Below are 13798 nucleotides of genomic sequence, written 5' to 3'. Positions count from 1 at the left end.
TGTACTCATGAGGAACCTTTACCTAGATCAAGACGAAGTCATTCAGAGAAAAGAAGGGGATATTGATTGGCTTAAAGTCAGGAAAGGTGTGCGTCGGGCTTGTATTCTTTCACCATACCTATTCAATCTGTATGCTGAGCAAATAATCTGAGAAGCTAGACTATATGAAGAAGAGCAGGGCATCAGGACTGGAGGAAGACTCATTAACAACCTGCATTATGCAGATGATACAACCTTGCTTGCTAAAAGTAAAGAGGACTTGAAGCACTTACTGGTGAAGATCTAAGACCACAGCCTTCAGTATGGATTGCACCTCAACATAAAGAAAACAAAAATCCTCACAACTGGAGCAATGAGCAACATCATGGAGAAAAGACTGAAGTTGTCAAGGATTCCATTTTACTTGGATTGACAACCAACACCCACAGAAGCAGCAGTCAAGAAATCAAAAGACGCATTGCATTGGGTAAATCTGCTGTAAACGACCTCTTTAAAGTGTTGAAAAGCAAAGATGTCACCTTGAAGACTAAGGTAAGCCTGACCCAAGTCATGTTATTTTCAATCGCATCTTATGCATGTGAAAGCTGGACAATGAATAAGGAAGAGAAAAAGAATCGACACCTTTGAATTGTGGTGTTGGCAAAGAATATTGAATATACCATGGACTGCCAAAAGAATGAACAAATCTGTCTTGGAAGAAGTACAACCAGAATGCTCCTTAAAAAAGTAAGGATGGCGAGACCGCATCTTACATACTTTGGACATGTTGCCAGGAGGGATCAGTCCCTGGAGAAGGACATCATGCTTGGCAGAGTACAGGGTCAGCAGGAAGGAGGAAGACCCTCAATGAGGTGGACTGACACAGTGGCTGCAACAATGAGCTCAAGCATAGCAATTGTAAGGATGGCACAGGACCCCACAGTGTTTCGTCCTGTTGTGCATAGGGTCACTATGAGTTGGAATCGACTCTATGGCACCTAACAACAACAACAACATGGCCATCTTGATAAGTATGATTAATCCATGTTATTCCTTATTTTCAGTATTGTAATACATTTTATAACTGCTCTAAGTTTTAGTCAACTCCTATCATTTTTAACTAAAAGTTACACTTAGTGACTTAATCCTGGTTTACAAACATTTATTGCCTTAATTTTGGAATTATGATTTAAATTCTTCACAGTTTTTACCTGTCTACAAGAAGAGACACATCTGTGCCGTAAAATTTCACCTATCACTAAAAAGTGTTTTCCTATATTTGTAAGTAAAACAGAGGTGTCAGTATTAAATTTTCAATTCTGTTGGACTCATCCCAAACCTATCAACCGAATAAGTGATTTATTTACACACATATTATCACATCTCTGGGTATTCTTTCACTAGTTAACACCAACAAAATGATTTACAGGATGTTAAGACACTTCTGTTGAGTGTTAAGTAAAGAAGAGAAGCAAACAGAAGAGCGAGTTTCAAATACTTAGACTTCCTTCCAAACTAAATAAAACATTCTTTAGTAGTGACCACATGGCCCGCCAAGTTTAAAACGAGCTGTTTCAACTTGTAAAGTTATATCTACGTTACCAAAAAAAGAGTTCTTTTTGCATTAAAATATTAAGCAGGAAAAGAAACATTACTAAAAGTTCACTCTGATACTCTCATATCCTTTCACACTGGGGGAGGGAGCGGTCGACTTAAAGAATGCAGTGTCCACCTAGATGACGTCAATACATCGACAGTTGAATTGCTTTTTCAGATCACAACGGGATCCAAAGAGAATTGGACTCTGTTGTCATCAATCTATAATGAGAGTGGCAGCTCTGGAAACCTAGACCAAAATTTAACCCCCCAGGACCAAGCACGACACCACCCTCAGCTGTCAGCCAAGTCACAGGAAAATGAACTTAAAGGACCCCGGACCTGACCCTCGGCCCATCGGCAGGGCAGGAGCTTCCCCACCCCAGTTCAAGGCGACACTTACAAACTTGGGGCGTTTCTCCCCAGACTCCTCGGGTCCGCCGGGCGGTGGAGGGTGCTGGGGATCCTTCCTGCGCTGCATTTTGCCGTCCCGGCAGCCGCGGAGGGAGGCCGAGGAGGGGTATGGGGCCCTGGCCGCGGAGCCTTGCGCCGGGTGTTGCAGGCGCTGCCGATGCCGCTCCATCCTTCACCGCAACACCGAGGGGGCCACAAAAGGCTCCGCAAGTCACAAGCCAGGAGATTGGCGAGAGTGATAGCGCGACCAGTCGCCGGCCCGCCTTCGCCGCCCACGCCTCCTGCCAGGCTGGCCCAACTGTTGCCGGAGGGGGCCGCCGCCAACACATCCGAAAACTCCCGCCACCGCCGGCCCGCCGGGGCCCGCCAATCCCGCGCCGCCTGGTCAGTGACACACCTAGGGAACGCCCCTTCCGGGTTCTCCGAAACGTGATTGGCTACGAAACCCGTCAATTCCTCACGCCAGTCTTCATGCCATCCAGGTTAAAAAAAAGGTGCGGGGTGGGTCTTGGCGAAGCCGGGAGAGCGGAGGAGGAAGTCACTTTCCTGGATTTGATTGGAGTTTGGACAACGGTTCTGGAAGGCAAGCGAGACCGGCTCTGCACCGACATTTGAACAGCCCTAGAACATGACCTGGTGTTATGTTCCTGGTGGCATAATGGCATAATGGTTAAGTGCTACGGCTGCTAACCAAAGGGTTGGCAGCTGGAATCCGCCAGGCGCTCCTTGGAAACTCTACGGGGCAGTTCTACTCTGTCCTTTAGGGTCGCTATGAGTTGGAATCGACTCCACGGCACTCGGTTTGGTTTGTTTTTGTTTTTTGTAGAACGCGAAATGATCCGCTATTCATATCTGTCGTCCCCTGAGGCACCACAGTGCGATGGCTGCTGGGAACAGTAGTTCTAGGATCTATGCTTTCTAGGGTGCTTGGTTGTACCGAACGACAGTGTCCACGACGCTCCAAAAGGATAAATTCCCGACGTATTTACTGAGCACCTGCTGAGTGCCAAACTTAGGGCCTCACGTGGGTGAGGGGGGGGGTCCATAAAACAGAAAGAGCTAGTTCACAAAGCTCCAGTGTCATGTGTGGCTCGCAGACCTTTACACAGATGACAAAATAATGTGACTGTTATAGCAATTATTTTGGACGCTTATTGAGGACAAAGAGACAAGAGATTAAATCTGAAGGCATAGATTTGGAAGAGCGAAAAGAAGCGTCCATGGGTTTCAATAGGCCAAAAAGAATGGCGGAGCTCTCCGGTTAAAGTACATTCCAGGCAGGAGTAGGTCACCAGGTGTAAACAGCTTAGAGTTGAAAAAACTTCAGGGGTTGATAGAAGGGCCTTGAACTGAAACCATACAAAAAAGTTTGGTGTATATACCCCAGGTTAAGCTACTAATCAGTGACAACAGAGGCAGAGCTAACGCAGTTTGCTCTCATGTCAGTGTTCTTTCTTCCCCCTTTAAAAGTCATCTTTTCTTTTGAGCCTTTTATTTAAATTCTCTGCCTTCTGACTATATGAAGGTGGTGTGGACCAAGACACTGGTGAGCATGCGGTATTGACTTTGGTAAAAGACAACAACCCTAGGTAATCTATTAGGTATTGACACAGGGGTTCAGAAAATGGGCCTTGGTCCAGGTAAATCAGGTTTGTTGTTGAGATTTGGGTTTGTTTTGTTTTGTTTGGGGGGGGTGGGGATTATCTTTTTTGTTTTTTGTTTTTGCTCTGCCAGCCTCTCTGTCTCTTTCCTCAAGGAGCACCTAATCGTTAGGGAAACTTCCAGGAGAACGGCAAGGTCAGAACTACAAGTGGGTTCCTTGTGTCTTAATGACCATTAGACCCAGATGTAAATGTAATTCCTATTGTTTACTAATTCCATGATGTTGCAGAAGATGTTTAACTTTCTTTGACTCTCTATGTGTAGAAGGGGAATAGTAATAAAAGATAGATGCGATTCAACTCAGTCATGGAAACCTTATGTACAACAGAATGAAACATTGCCTGGTTCTATGTCATCCTCACAATGGTTGGCATGTGTTATGTATTGAATTGTGTCCCCAAAAAATATGTGTTGTAAATCCTAACCTCTTCGCCTATAGTTGAAGAGCAAAGATGTCACCCTGAAGACTAAGGTGCGCCTGACCCAAACCATGGTATTTTCAATCACATCATATGCATGTGAAAGCTGGACAATGAATAAGGAAGACCGAAGAAGAGTTGACGCCTTTGAATTGTGGTGTTGGCGAAGAATATTGAATATACCATGGACTGCCGAAAGAACGAACAAATCTGTCTTAGAAGAAGTACAACCAGAATGCTCCTTAGAAGCAAGGATGGCGAGACTGCATCTTACATACTTTGGACATGTTGTCAGGAGGGATGAGTCCCTAGAGAAGGACATCATGCTTGGCAGAGTACAGGGTCAGTGGAAAAGAGGAAGACCCTCAGTGAGGTGGATTGACACAGTGGCAGCAACAATGAGCTCAAGCATAACAACGATTGTAAGGATGGCACAGGACTGGGCAGTGTTTCGTTCTATTGTGCATAGGGTCACTATGAGTCAGAACCGACTCCATGGCACCTAACAACAACAACAACACGCCTGTAGTTATAATCCCATTTGAGAATGGGTTGTCTTTTTTATGTTAATAAGACAGATTTAGTGTAGGGTGTGTCCTTTGAGATATAAAAGAGGTTAAACAAACAAGCAGAGGTGGGAGGAGAGAGATGCCAAGCCACATGAAGACTGCCCAGGCACAGAAGCCCAAACAGACAAGGGCCTTCCTCCAGAACCAACAGAGAGAGAGAAAGCCTTTCACTAGAGCTGACACCCTGAATTTGGATTTGGCATAGTGTTTAAAAAGGGTAGGCAGTTGGAATCCACTAGGCACTCCTTGGAAACCCTGTAGGGCATTTTTGCTCTGTCCTATAGGATTGCTGTGAGTCAGAATCACCTCACCAGCAGTGGGTTTGGTTTGGCTTAAACTATGAGAAAATAAATTTGTTTTTTACACAAAGACACCTACTATGGTATTTCTGTTATAGCACCACTACATAACTGAGACAGCATTTTCAAGTCTGTTGTTACCGCTATTGTGAAAATCCATCTCACGGAGGGTCTCTCTTGCCTTCATTGGCTCTCTGCTTCACCAAACATGATGTCCTTCTCTAAAGATTGATCCCTCCTAATGACTCCTCTAAAGCTAGCAAGTCAGACAATGTTCTGTTGTGATCCATAAGGTTTCATTGGCTAATTTTGGAAGTACATCTCTAGGCCTTTCTTTCTCTGACTCAGTCTAGAAGCTCCCTGAATCCCGTCCATGATGAGCAACCCTGCTGGTATAGGCATACCTCTGAGATATTCCAGGTTCGGTTCCAGACCACCACAATAAAGTTAATTTCACAATAAAATGAGTCACAAAAGTTTGTTGGTTTCCCAGGGCATATAAAAGTTACATTTACACATACTGTTGTCTGTTAAGTGTGCAATCGCATTATGTCTAAAAAACGGTGTGTTGTTGTTAGATGCTGTTGGGCAAGTTCCAACTGATAGCGACCTGATGTACAACAGAACAAAACACTGCCCGATCCTGCACCACCCTCACAATCGATATCCTTGAACCCATTGTTGCAGCCCCTGTCGATCTGATTGAAGGTCCTCCTCTTTTTTGCTGACCCTCCACTTTACCAAGCATGATGTCCTTCTCCAGGGAGTAGTCCCTCCTGATAACATGTCCAAAGTATGTGAGATGAACTCTTGCCATCCTTGCTTCTAAGGAGCATTCTGGCTGTACTTCCTCCAAGGCAGATTTGTTCATTCTTCTGGCAGTCCATGGTATATTCAATATTCTTCGCCAATGCCATAAGTCAAAGGCATCAATTCTTCTTTGGTCTACTTAATTTTTTGTCCAGCCTTCATATGCAGATGGAGTGATTGAAAACACCATGGCTTGGGTCAGGCACACCTCAGTCCTCAAAGTGACATCTTTGCTTTTCGACATGTTAAAGAGGTCTTTGCAACAGATTTGTCCAATGCAATACGTTTTTTGATTTCTTGACTGCTGCTTCCCTGGGCTTTAATTGTGAATCTGAGTAAAATGAAATCCTTGACAACTTCAATCTTTTCTCTGTTTATCTTGATGTTGCTTATTGGTCCAGTTTTGAGGATTTTTGTTTTCTTTATGTTAAGGTACAATCAGTACTGAAGGTTGTAGTCTTTGATCTTCATCATTAAGTGCTTCAAGTCCTCTTCACATTCAGTAAGCAAGGTATATGATGTCCTTCTCATCGGCATATCTCAGGTTGTTAATGAGTCTTCCTCTAATCTTGATGCCACTTTCTTCTTCATATCATTCAGCTTCTTGGATTGTTTGTTCAGCATACAGATTGAATAAGGTGAAAGGATACAACACTGACACACGCTGTTCCTGATTTTAATCTGTGTAGTATCTCATTGTTCTGTTAAATGACTTCTTGGTCTATGTACAGGTTCCTCATGAGCACAATTAAGTGTTCTGGAATTCTCATTCTGTGCAACATTATTCATAATTTGTTATGATCCACACAGTTGAATACCTTTGCATAGCCAATAAAACACAGGTAAACATCCTTCTGGTATTCTCTGCTTTCAGCCAGGATCCATCTGACATCAGCAATGACATCCCTCGTTCCATGCCTTCTTCTGAATCTGGCTGGAATTCCTGGCAGTTCCCTATTGGTGTACTGCTGCAACAGTTTTTGAATGGTCATCAGCAAAATTTTACTTGTGTGTGATCTTAAAATATTGTTCAATAATTTCCACATTCTGTTGCAGCACCTTTCTTTGCAATGGGCGTAAATGTGGATCTCTTCTAGTCAGTTGGCCAGGTAGCTGTCTTCCAAATTTCTTGGCATAGATGAGTGAGCACTTCCAGCTCTGCATCCATTTGTGGTAACATCTCAATTGATATTCCATCAATTTCTAGAGGCTTGTTTTTCACCAATGCTTCCAGTGCCACTTGAACTTCTTCCTTCAGTACCATCGGTTCTTGATCATATGCTGTCTCTTAAACTGGCTGACCATCAACCAGTTCTTTCTGGCACAGTGACTGTGTATTCCTTCCTCTTCTTTTGATGCTTCCTGCATTGTTTAATATTTTTCCCATAGAATCCTTCAGTATTGCGACTCTAGGCTTGAATTTTTTTTTAAGTTCTTTCAGCTTGAGAAATGCTAAGTGTGTTTTCCCCTTTTGGTTTTTCTGACTCTAGGTCTTTGCATATTTCATAATAAGACTTTATCTTCCCAAGCTGCCCTTTGAAATTTTCTATTCAGCTCTTTCATTTCATCATTTCTTCCTTTCACTTTAGCTATTCAGAGTTCAAGAGCAAGTTTCGGAGTCTCTTCTCATGTCCATTTTGGTCTTTTCTTTCTTTACTGTCTTTTTAACCTCTTGCTTTCTCATGTATGATGTCCTTGATGTCATTCCACAACTAGTCTTCAGTCATTAGTGTTTAATGAGTCAAATATATTGTTAATATGGCCTCATGTGTGTGTCAGTTTGTCATTCTGTGGTGCCTTGCATGTTGCTGTGATGCTGGAAGCTATGCCAGAGGTATTTCAAATACCAGCAGGGTCATCCATGGTGGAGTGTCAGCTGGCCTTGCAGACTAAGACAGGCTAGAAAGAAGAGCCTAGCAGCCTACTTCTGAAAAAATTAACCAGTGAAAACCTTATGAATAGCAGCAGATCACTGTCTGATATAGTGCTGGACAATGAGCCCCTCAGGTTAGAAGGCACTCAAAATACAACTGGAGAAGAGCTGTCTCCTCAAAGTAGAGTCCACCTTAATGACGTGAATAAAGTCAAGCTTTCAGGACCTTCATTTGCTGATGTGGCATGACTCAAAATGAGAAGAAACAGCTGCAAACATCCTTTAATAATAGGAATGTGAAAAGTACAAAGTATAAATCTAAGAAAATTGGAAGTCATCAAAATGAAATGAAACACATAAATATCGATATCCTTAGCCATTAGTGAGTTAAAATGGACTGATATTGGCCATTTTGAATCAGACAATCATATGATATACTATGCCAGGAATGACATTGCATTCATCATCAAAAAGAACATTTCAACCTTTATCTTGAAGTACAATGCTGTCAATGATAGGATAATACCCATACACCTACAAGGAAGATCAGTTAATACAACTATTATTCAAATTTATGTACCAACCACTAATGCCAAAGATGAACAAATTGAAGATTTGTCCTAACTTTTGCAGTCTGAAATTGTTCAAACATGCATCAAGGTGCATTGATAATTACTGGTGATTGAAATGTGAATGCTGGAAACAAAGAAGAAGAAACAGTAGTTGGAAAATGTGGCCTTGGTGATAGAAACCATGCCAGAGATCACAAGATAGAATTTTACAAGACCAATGACTTCTTCATTGCAAATACCTTTTTTCAACAACATAAATGGTGACTGTACATGTGGACCTCATCAGATGGAATACACAAGAATCAAATTGACTTACATCTGGGAAAGGGACAATGGAGAGCTCAATATCAGGCAGAGTAGGGCCAGGGGACAGCTATGGAAACACAATGTATATACCTTAATTAAAAAATACTTTATTGCTTAAAAATGCTAGCCATCACCTGAGCCTTCAGTGAGTAGTAATCTTTTTGCTGGTAGAGGGTCTTACCTCAGTGTTGATGGCTGCTGACTGATTAGGGTGGTGGTTGCTGAAGGTCGAGATGGCTGTGGCAATTTCTTAAGACAGCAATGAAGTTTGCCACATTGATTGACCCTTGGTTTCATGAAATATTTCTCTGTAGCATGCAATGCTGTTTGATAGCATTTTACACACCGCAGAACTTCTTTCAAAATTGGAGTCAATTCTCTCAAACCCTGCTCCTGCATTCTCAACTAAGTTTATGTAGTATTCTGAATCTTTGTTGTCACTTCAACAGTGTTCACAGATCTTCACTGGGAGTAGGTTCCATCTCAAGAAACCACTTTCTTTGCTTATCTATGAGAAGCAACTCCTCATCCATTAGTTTTATCACAAGATTGCAGCAGTTCACTCATATCTTCAGGCTCCACTTCTAATTCTTTAGCTGTTTCCACTACATCCGCAGTTACTTCCTCCACTGAAATCTTGAGCCCCTCAAAATCATCATGAGTGTTCTTAATGGTCTCTAGAATGGGGAATCCTTTCCAGAAGGTTTTCCATTTACTTTGCCCAGATCCATCAGAGGAACCACATCTATGTATGGCAGCTATAGCCTTATGAAATGTATTTATTAAATAACAAGACTTGAAAGTCGAAATTACTCCTTGAACTATGGGCTGCAAGAATGGGTATTGTGTTAGCAGACATGAAAACAACAATAATCTCTTTGTACATCTCCATCAGAACTCTTGGGTGACCAGGTGCCTCATCATTGAGCAATAATATTTTGAAAGAAATGTTTTTTTTTTCTGAGCAGCAGTTCTCAACAGTGGGTTTTAAATATTCAGTAAACCATCTTGTAAACAGATTTGCTATAATCTAGGCTTTGTTGTTCCATTTATAGAGCACAGGCAGAGTAGATTTAGCATAATTCTTAAGGACCTTAGGATTTCCAGAATGGTCAATAAGCATTGGCTTCACTTTAAACTCCCCAGCCGCATAAGCCCCTAACATAAGAGTCACCCTGTCCTTTAAAGCTTTGAAGTCAGGCATTGACTTCTCCTTTCTAGCTATGAAAGTCCTAGATGGCATCTTCTTCCCATATAAGGCTGTTTTATCTACACTGAAAATCTGTTGTTTAGTGTAGCCGTTCGTCAGTTAGCTAGATCTGGGCAACTTGCTGCAGCTTCTACATCAGCACTTGCTGAATCAGCTTGCACTTCTATGTTATGGGGATGGCATCTTTCCTCAAACCTCATGAGCCAACCTCTGCTAGCTTCAAACTTTTCTTATGAAACTTTCTCACCTCTCTCAGCCTTCATAGAATTGAAGAGAGTTAGGGCCTTAGTCTGGGTTAGGCTTTGGCTTAAGGGAATGTTGTGGCTGGTTTGATCTCTCCAGACACTAAAACTTTCTCCGTATCAGCCATAAGGCTGTTTCCCTTTCTCATCATTTATGTGTTCACTGGAGTAGCACTTTTAATTTCCTTGAAGAACTTTTCCTTTGCATTCACAACTTGGCTAACTGGCACAAGAGGCCTAGCTTTCAGCCTGTCTCAGCTTTAGACATGTCTTCCTCACTAAGCTTAATCATTTCTAGCTTTTGATTTAAAGTGAGAGATGTGCGACCCTTCCTTTCACTTGAAGACTTAGAGACTATCATAGAGTTATTAATTGGTCTGATTTCAATACTGTCAGGTCTCAGGAAATAGGGAGGCTTAAGGAGAGAGAAAGAGACGCTGGAACAGCCAGTTGGTGGAGCAGTCAGAACACACACAACATTTATCAATCAAGTTCGCCATTTTATACGGGCGTGGTTCGTGGTGCCCCAGAACAATTACAATACTAACATCAAAGATCACTGACCGCAGATCGTCATAACAGGTATAATAATAATGAAAAAGTTTGAAATATTGCAAGAATTACCAAAATATGACACAGAAACAGGAAGTGAGCAAGTGCTCACTTAAAAAAATGGCGCAGATAGACTTGCTCTATGCAGGGTTGCCGCAAACCTTCAATTTGTAAAAACTCAGTACCTGCGAGGTACAGTAAAGCGAAGCGCAATAAAATGAGTTATGCCTGTAATCCCCAAATGTCTGTCAGTTTGTCATACAGTGGGGGCTTGCATGTTCCTGTGATGCTGGAAGCGATGCCATCAGTACTCAAATACCAGCGAGGTCACCCATGGTGGACAGGTTTCAGCTGAGCTTCCAGACTAAGACAGACTAAGAAGAAGGACCTTGAGGCCTACTTTTGAAAAAAATTTAGCCAGTGAAAAACCTTATGAATAGCAGCAGAACATTGTCTGATATAGTGCCAAAAGATGAGCCCCTCAGATTAGAAGTCATTCAAAATACAACTGAAGAAGAACTGCCTCCTCAAAGTAAAGTCGACCTTAATGACGTGGATGGAGTCAAGCTTTTGGGACCTTCATTTTCTGATGTGGCACAACTCAAAATGAAAAGAAACAGCTGCAAGCATCCATTAATAATAAGAATGACTTTATTTTACTTCGATCTACAATCGATGCCCATAGAAGCAACAGTCAAGAAATCAAACGACATATTGCATTGGGAAAATCTGCTGCAAAAGACCTCTTTAAAGTGTTAAAAAACAAAGATGCCACTTTAAGGACTAAGGTGCACCAGACCCAAGCCGTGGTGTTTTCACTCGCCTCATATGCTTGCGAAAGCTGGACAATGAATAAGGAAGACCAAAGAATTGACTGCTTTGAATTATGGTGTTAACAAAGAATATTGAAAATGCCACGGACTGCCAAAGAACAAACAAATGTATCTTTGAAGAAGTACAGCCAGAATGCTCCTTAGAGGCAAGGATGGCAAGACTTCATCTCACATACTTTGGACGTGTTATCAGGAGGGACCAGTCCCTGGAAAAGGATGTCATGCTTGGTAAGGTAAAAGGTCAGCGAAAGAGAGGAAGACCCTCAACGAGATGGATTGACACTGTGGCTGCAACAATAGGCTCAAGCATAACGAGTGTGAGGATGGCGCAGGACTGGGCATTGTTTTGTTCTGTTTACATAGGGTCACTATGAGTCGGAAACAACTCAATGGCACCTAACTACAACAACATGTTTGTGTTGAAATTCCTGTGGCATAGCTTCTAGCATCACAACAACACCAAGCTACCACAGTACAACAAACTGTTAGTAATACATACACACGTACATACATACATGCCAAATAGGGGTATTGTCAGGCTTAAATGATACATAAAGCTCTTAGAACTGTGTCAGTGCACTGGAGCCAACAACCACCAAGAGAAACGAACACCTTGTAGTTGAACATGTTGGGTTTATTATTCATAGTGAATGAGAATGTACACCAAGGTTAACTGTGGAGTGTCTCAGTAATATGGTGTTAGGACTAGTGTGATTTGGGCTTTGGTTAGGTGAACTGGGGAATACTCCACAGAAACAAAGCTGCAAGTGTTGTTCTGGATTGGGTGATGCCTGGTAGCAGGGACAAACAGTTCAATAATGATTGGGTATCTTAATAAATCTTACACAGAAGGAAGACAGACTAGCCCACTGCTGTTGAGCAGATTTTGACTTACCGTTACCCTATAGGACATAGTAGAACTGCCCCATTCACTTTCCAAGGCTGTAATATTTACGGAAACAAACTGCCACATCTTTCTCCCACAGAGCGGCTGGTGGGTTCGAACTGCCAACCTGAGTGCTTTAACCACTGTGCCACCAGGGCTCCTTAGGCAGACTAGAGTGAGTCTAAATCTATAATTGATATAGAAGTAGCAGTCATCAAATTTGCCAGGAGACACGGATGTTTGATATTTTGTGGTTTGCAAAGTGACCTTGTTGTCTGTGCTTAGACAAAATTAGGAAGTGATCTTGTTATGTCTCACATCACAGTCACAGAGTGACCTTGTCTGATGTGAATACTTGGTGAGATTGTTTATGGCCAACAGGAAAAAAATATAGCCTCGCTTTGAGAATCAGGCCAGCTTCTAACAAGACTGAGGCCTAGCTGTCAGACCAGTTCCCAGATGTCAGGGGTTGCTTTTTTCCTTCTCATGTCCTCACGTCCTTGTCATATATAAAAAAAAAAAAAATAGAGGGTAGTAAATATAAATAAGCAGCTATTAGAATTAATTTTCAAGCTTTACAAAGAGCACTTTGGGAAAATTTCCTCACAGAAATTCATCTAAACTGCAATGTCGTTGTTAGGTGCTGTTGAGTTGATTCCAACTCATAGCAACTCTATGTACTACGGAACAAAATATTGCCTGGTCCTGTGCTATCCTCACAATCGTTGTTGTGCTTGAGCCCATCATTGCAGCCACTGTGTCAGTCCATCTTGGTGAGGGTCTTCCTTCTTTTCACTGACCAGCTACTTTACCAAACATGATGTCCTTCTTCAGGGACTGGTTCCTCCTAATAACATGTCCAAAGTATGTGAGATGAACTGTAATGTACTCGTGAAAATAATACATTTATATAAAGTTTTTTATTTTTTAAAGTACATTATATGTGTTTATTATTTAATTAAGCCTCACAATAGTATGCAATGCCCCTCATTCTTACCACCAACAAGAAGGAGATACTTTATCGCTAAAGTACCTGTGGAGCCATGGTGGTGCAGTGGTTAAAAGCTTCAGCTGCTAGCCAAAAGGTTGACAGTCTGAATCTTTGGAAGCCCTATGGGGCAGTTCTACTCTATCCTGTAGGGCTGCTAATGAGTCAGAATTGACTTGATGGCAATGGTTTTTGTTTTTTGTTTTTTAAGTATCTGTAAATGTTTTAATTATTAAAAGAGATCTAAAACAAACCTAGCAAAATATTAACATTTATTTAATTTCAGTGGTGGGTATATTGATGTCTGTTTTATTATTTTATGTAATTTACTGTTTGTTGGAAATTTTTCTTAATAAATTTTTAACAAAATACATGTCTTAAAAGAAAAATAGGAACTTTAGAGAGATCCCTTTTTAACTCTTCCTGTCCTCCACAAAATCTTAGTTTATTGGCATTAAGACTACAATTTTTAAGAATATGGAGTTAATTATGGTTAACTCTGGGTGGTAGAATGCCAAATGACTTTTTCTTTTGTCTTCTTGTCCAATATTTGTATATGAACATTTAATAATTATGTAGCAAAAATGA

The 13798-nt window shown here is 41.5% G+C and overlaps 1 protein-coding gene across 2 annotated transcripts in view; it reads right to left on the bottom strand.

Moving 5' to 3' along the window:
- The window catches only part of DIAPH3 (diaphanous related formin 3), a 588341-nt gene extending 586076 nt beyond the window's left edge, over nt 1-2265 (bottom strand). For both annotated transcript variants that reach the window (XM_003412593.4, XM_064270057.1), the window contains exon 1: nt 1979-2265. In XM_003412593.4, the coding sequence (XP_003412641.1) occupies nt 1979-2158 (180 nt within the window). In that variant the 5' untranslated portion in view covers nt 2159-2265. The remainder of the gene's footprint in view (nt 1-1978) is intronic.
- Between the last annotated feature and the right edge of the window lie 11533 nt (nt 2266-13798).

Source organism: Loxodonta africana, chromosome 17 (genome assembly GCF_030014295.1).
Source record: "Loxodonta africana isolate mLoxAfr1 chromosome 17, mLoxAfr1.hap2, whole genome shotgun sequence".
In the NCBI taxonomy this organism is placed as follows: domain Eukaryota; kingdom Metazoa; phylum Chordata; class Mammalia; order Proboscidea; family Elephantidae; genus Loxodonta; species Loxodonta africana.
The sequence above is the reverse complement of the archived record's forward strand: the minus strand, read 5'-3'. Positions and strand labels throughout refer to the sequence as shown.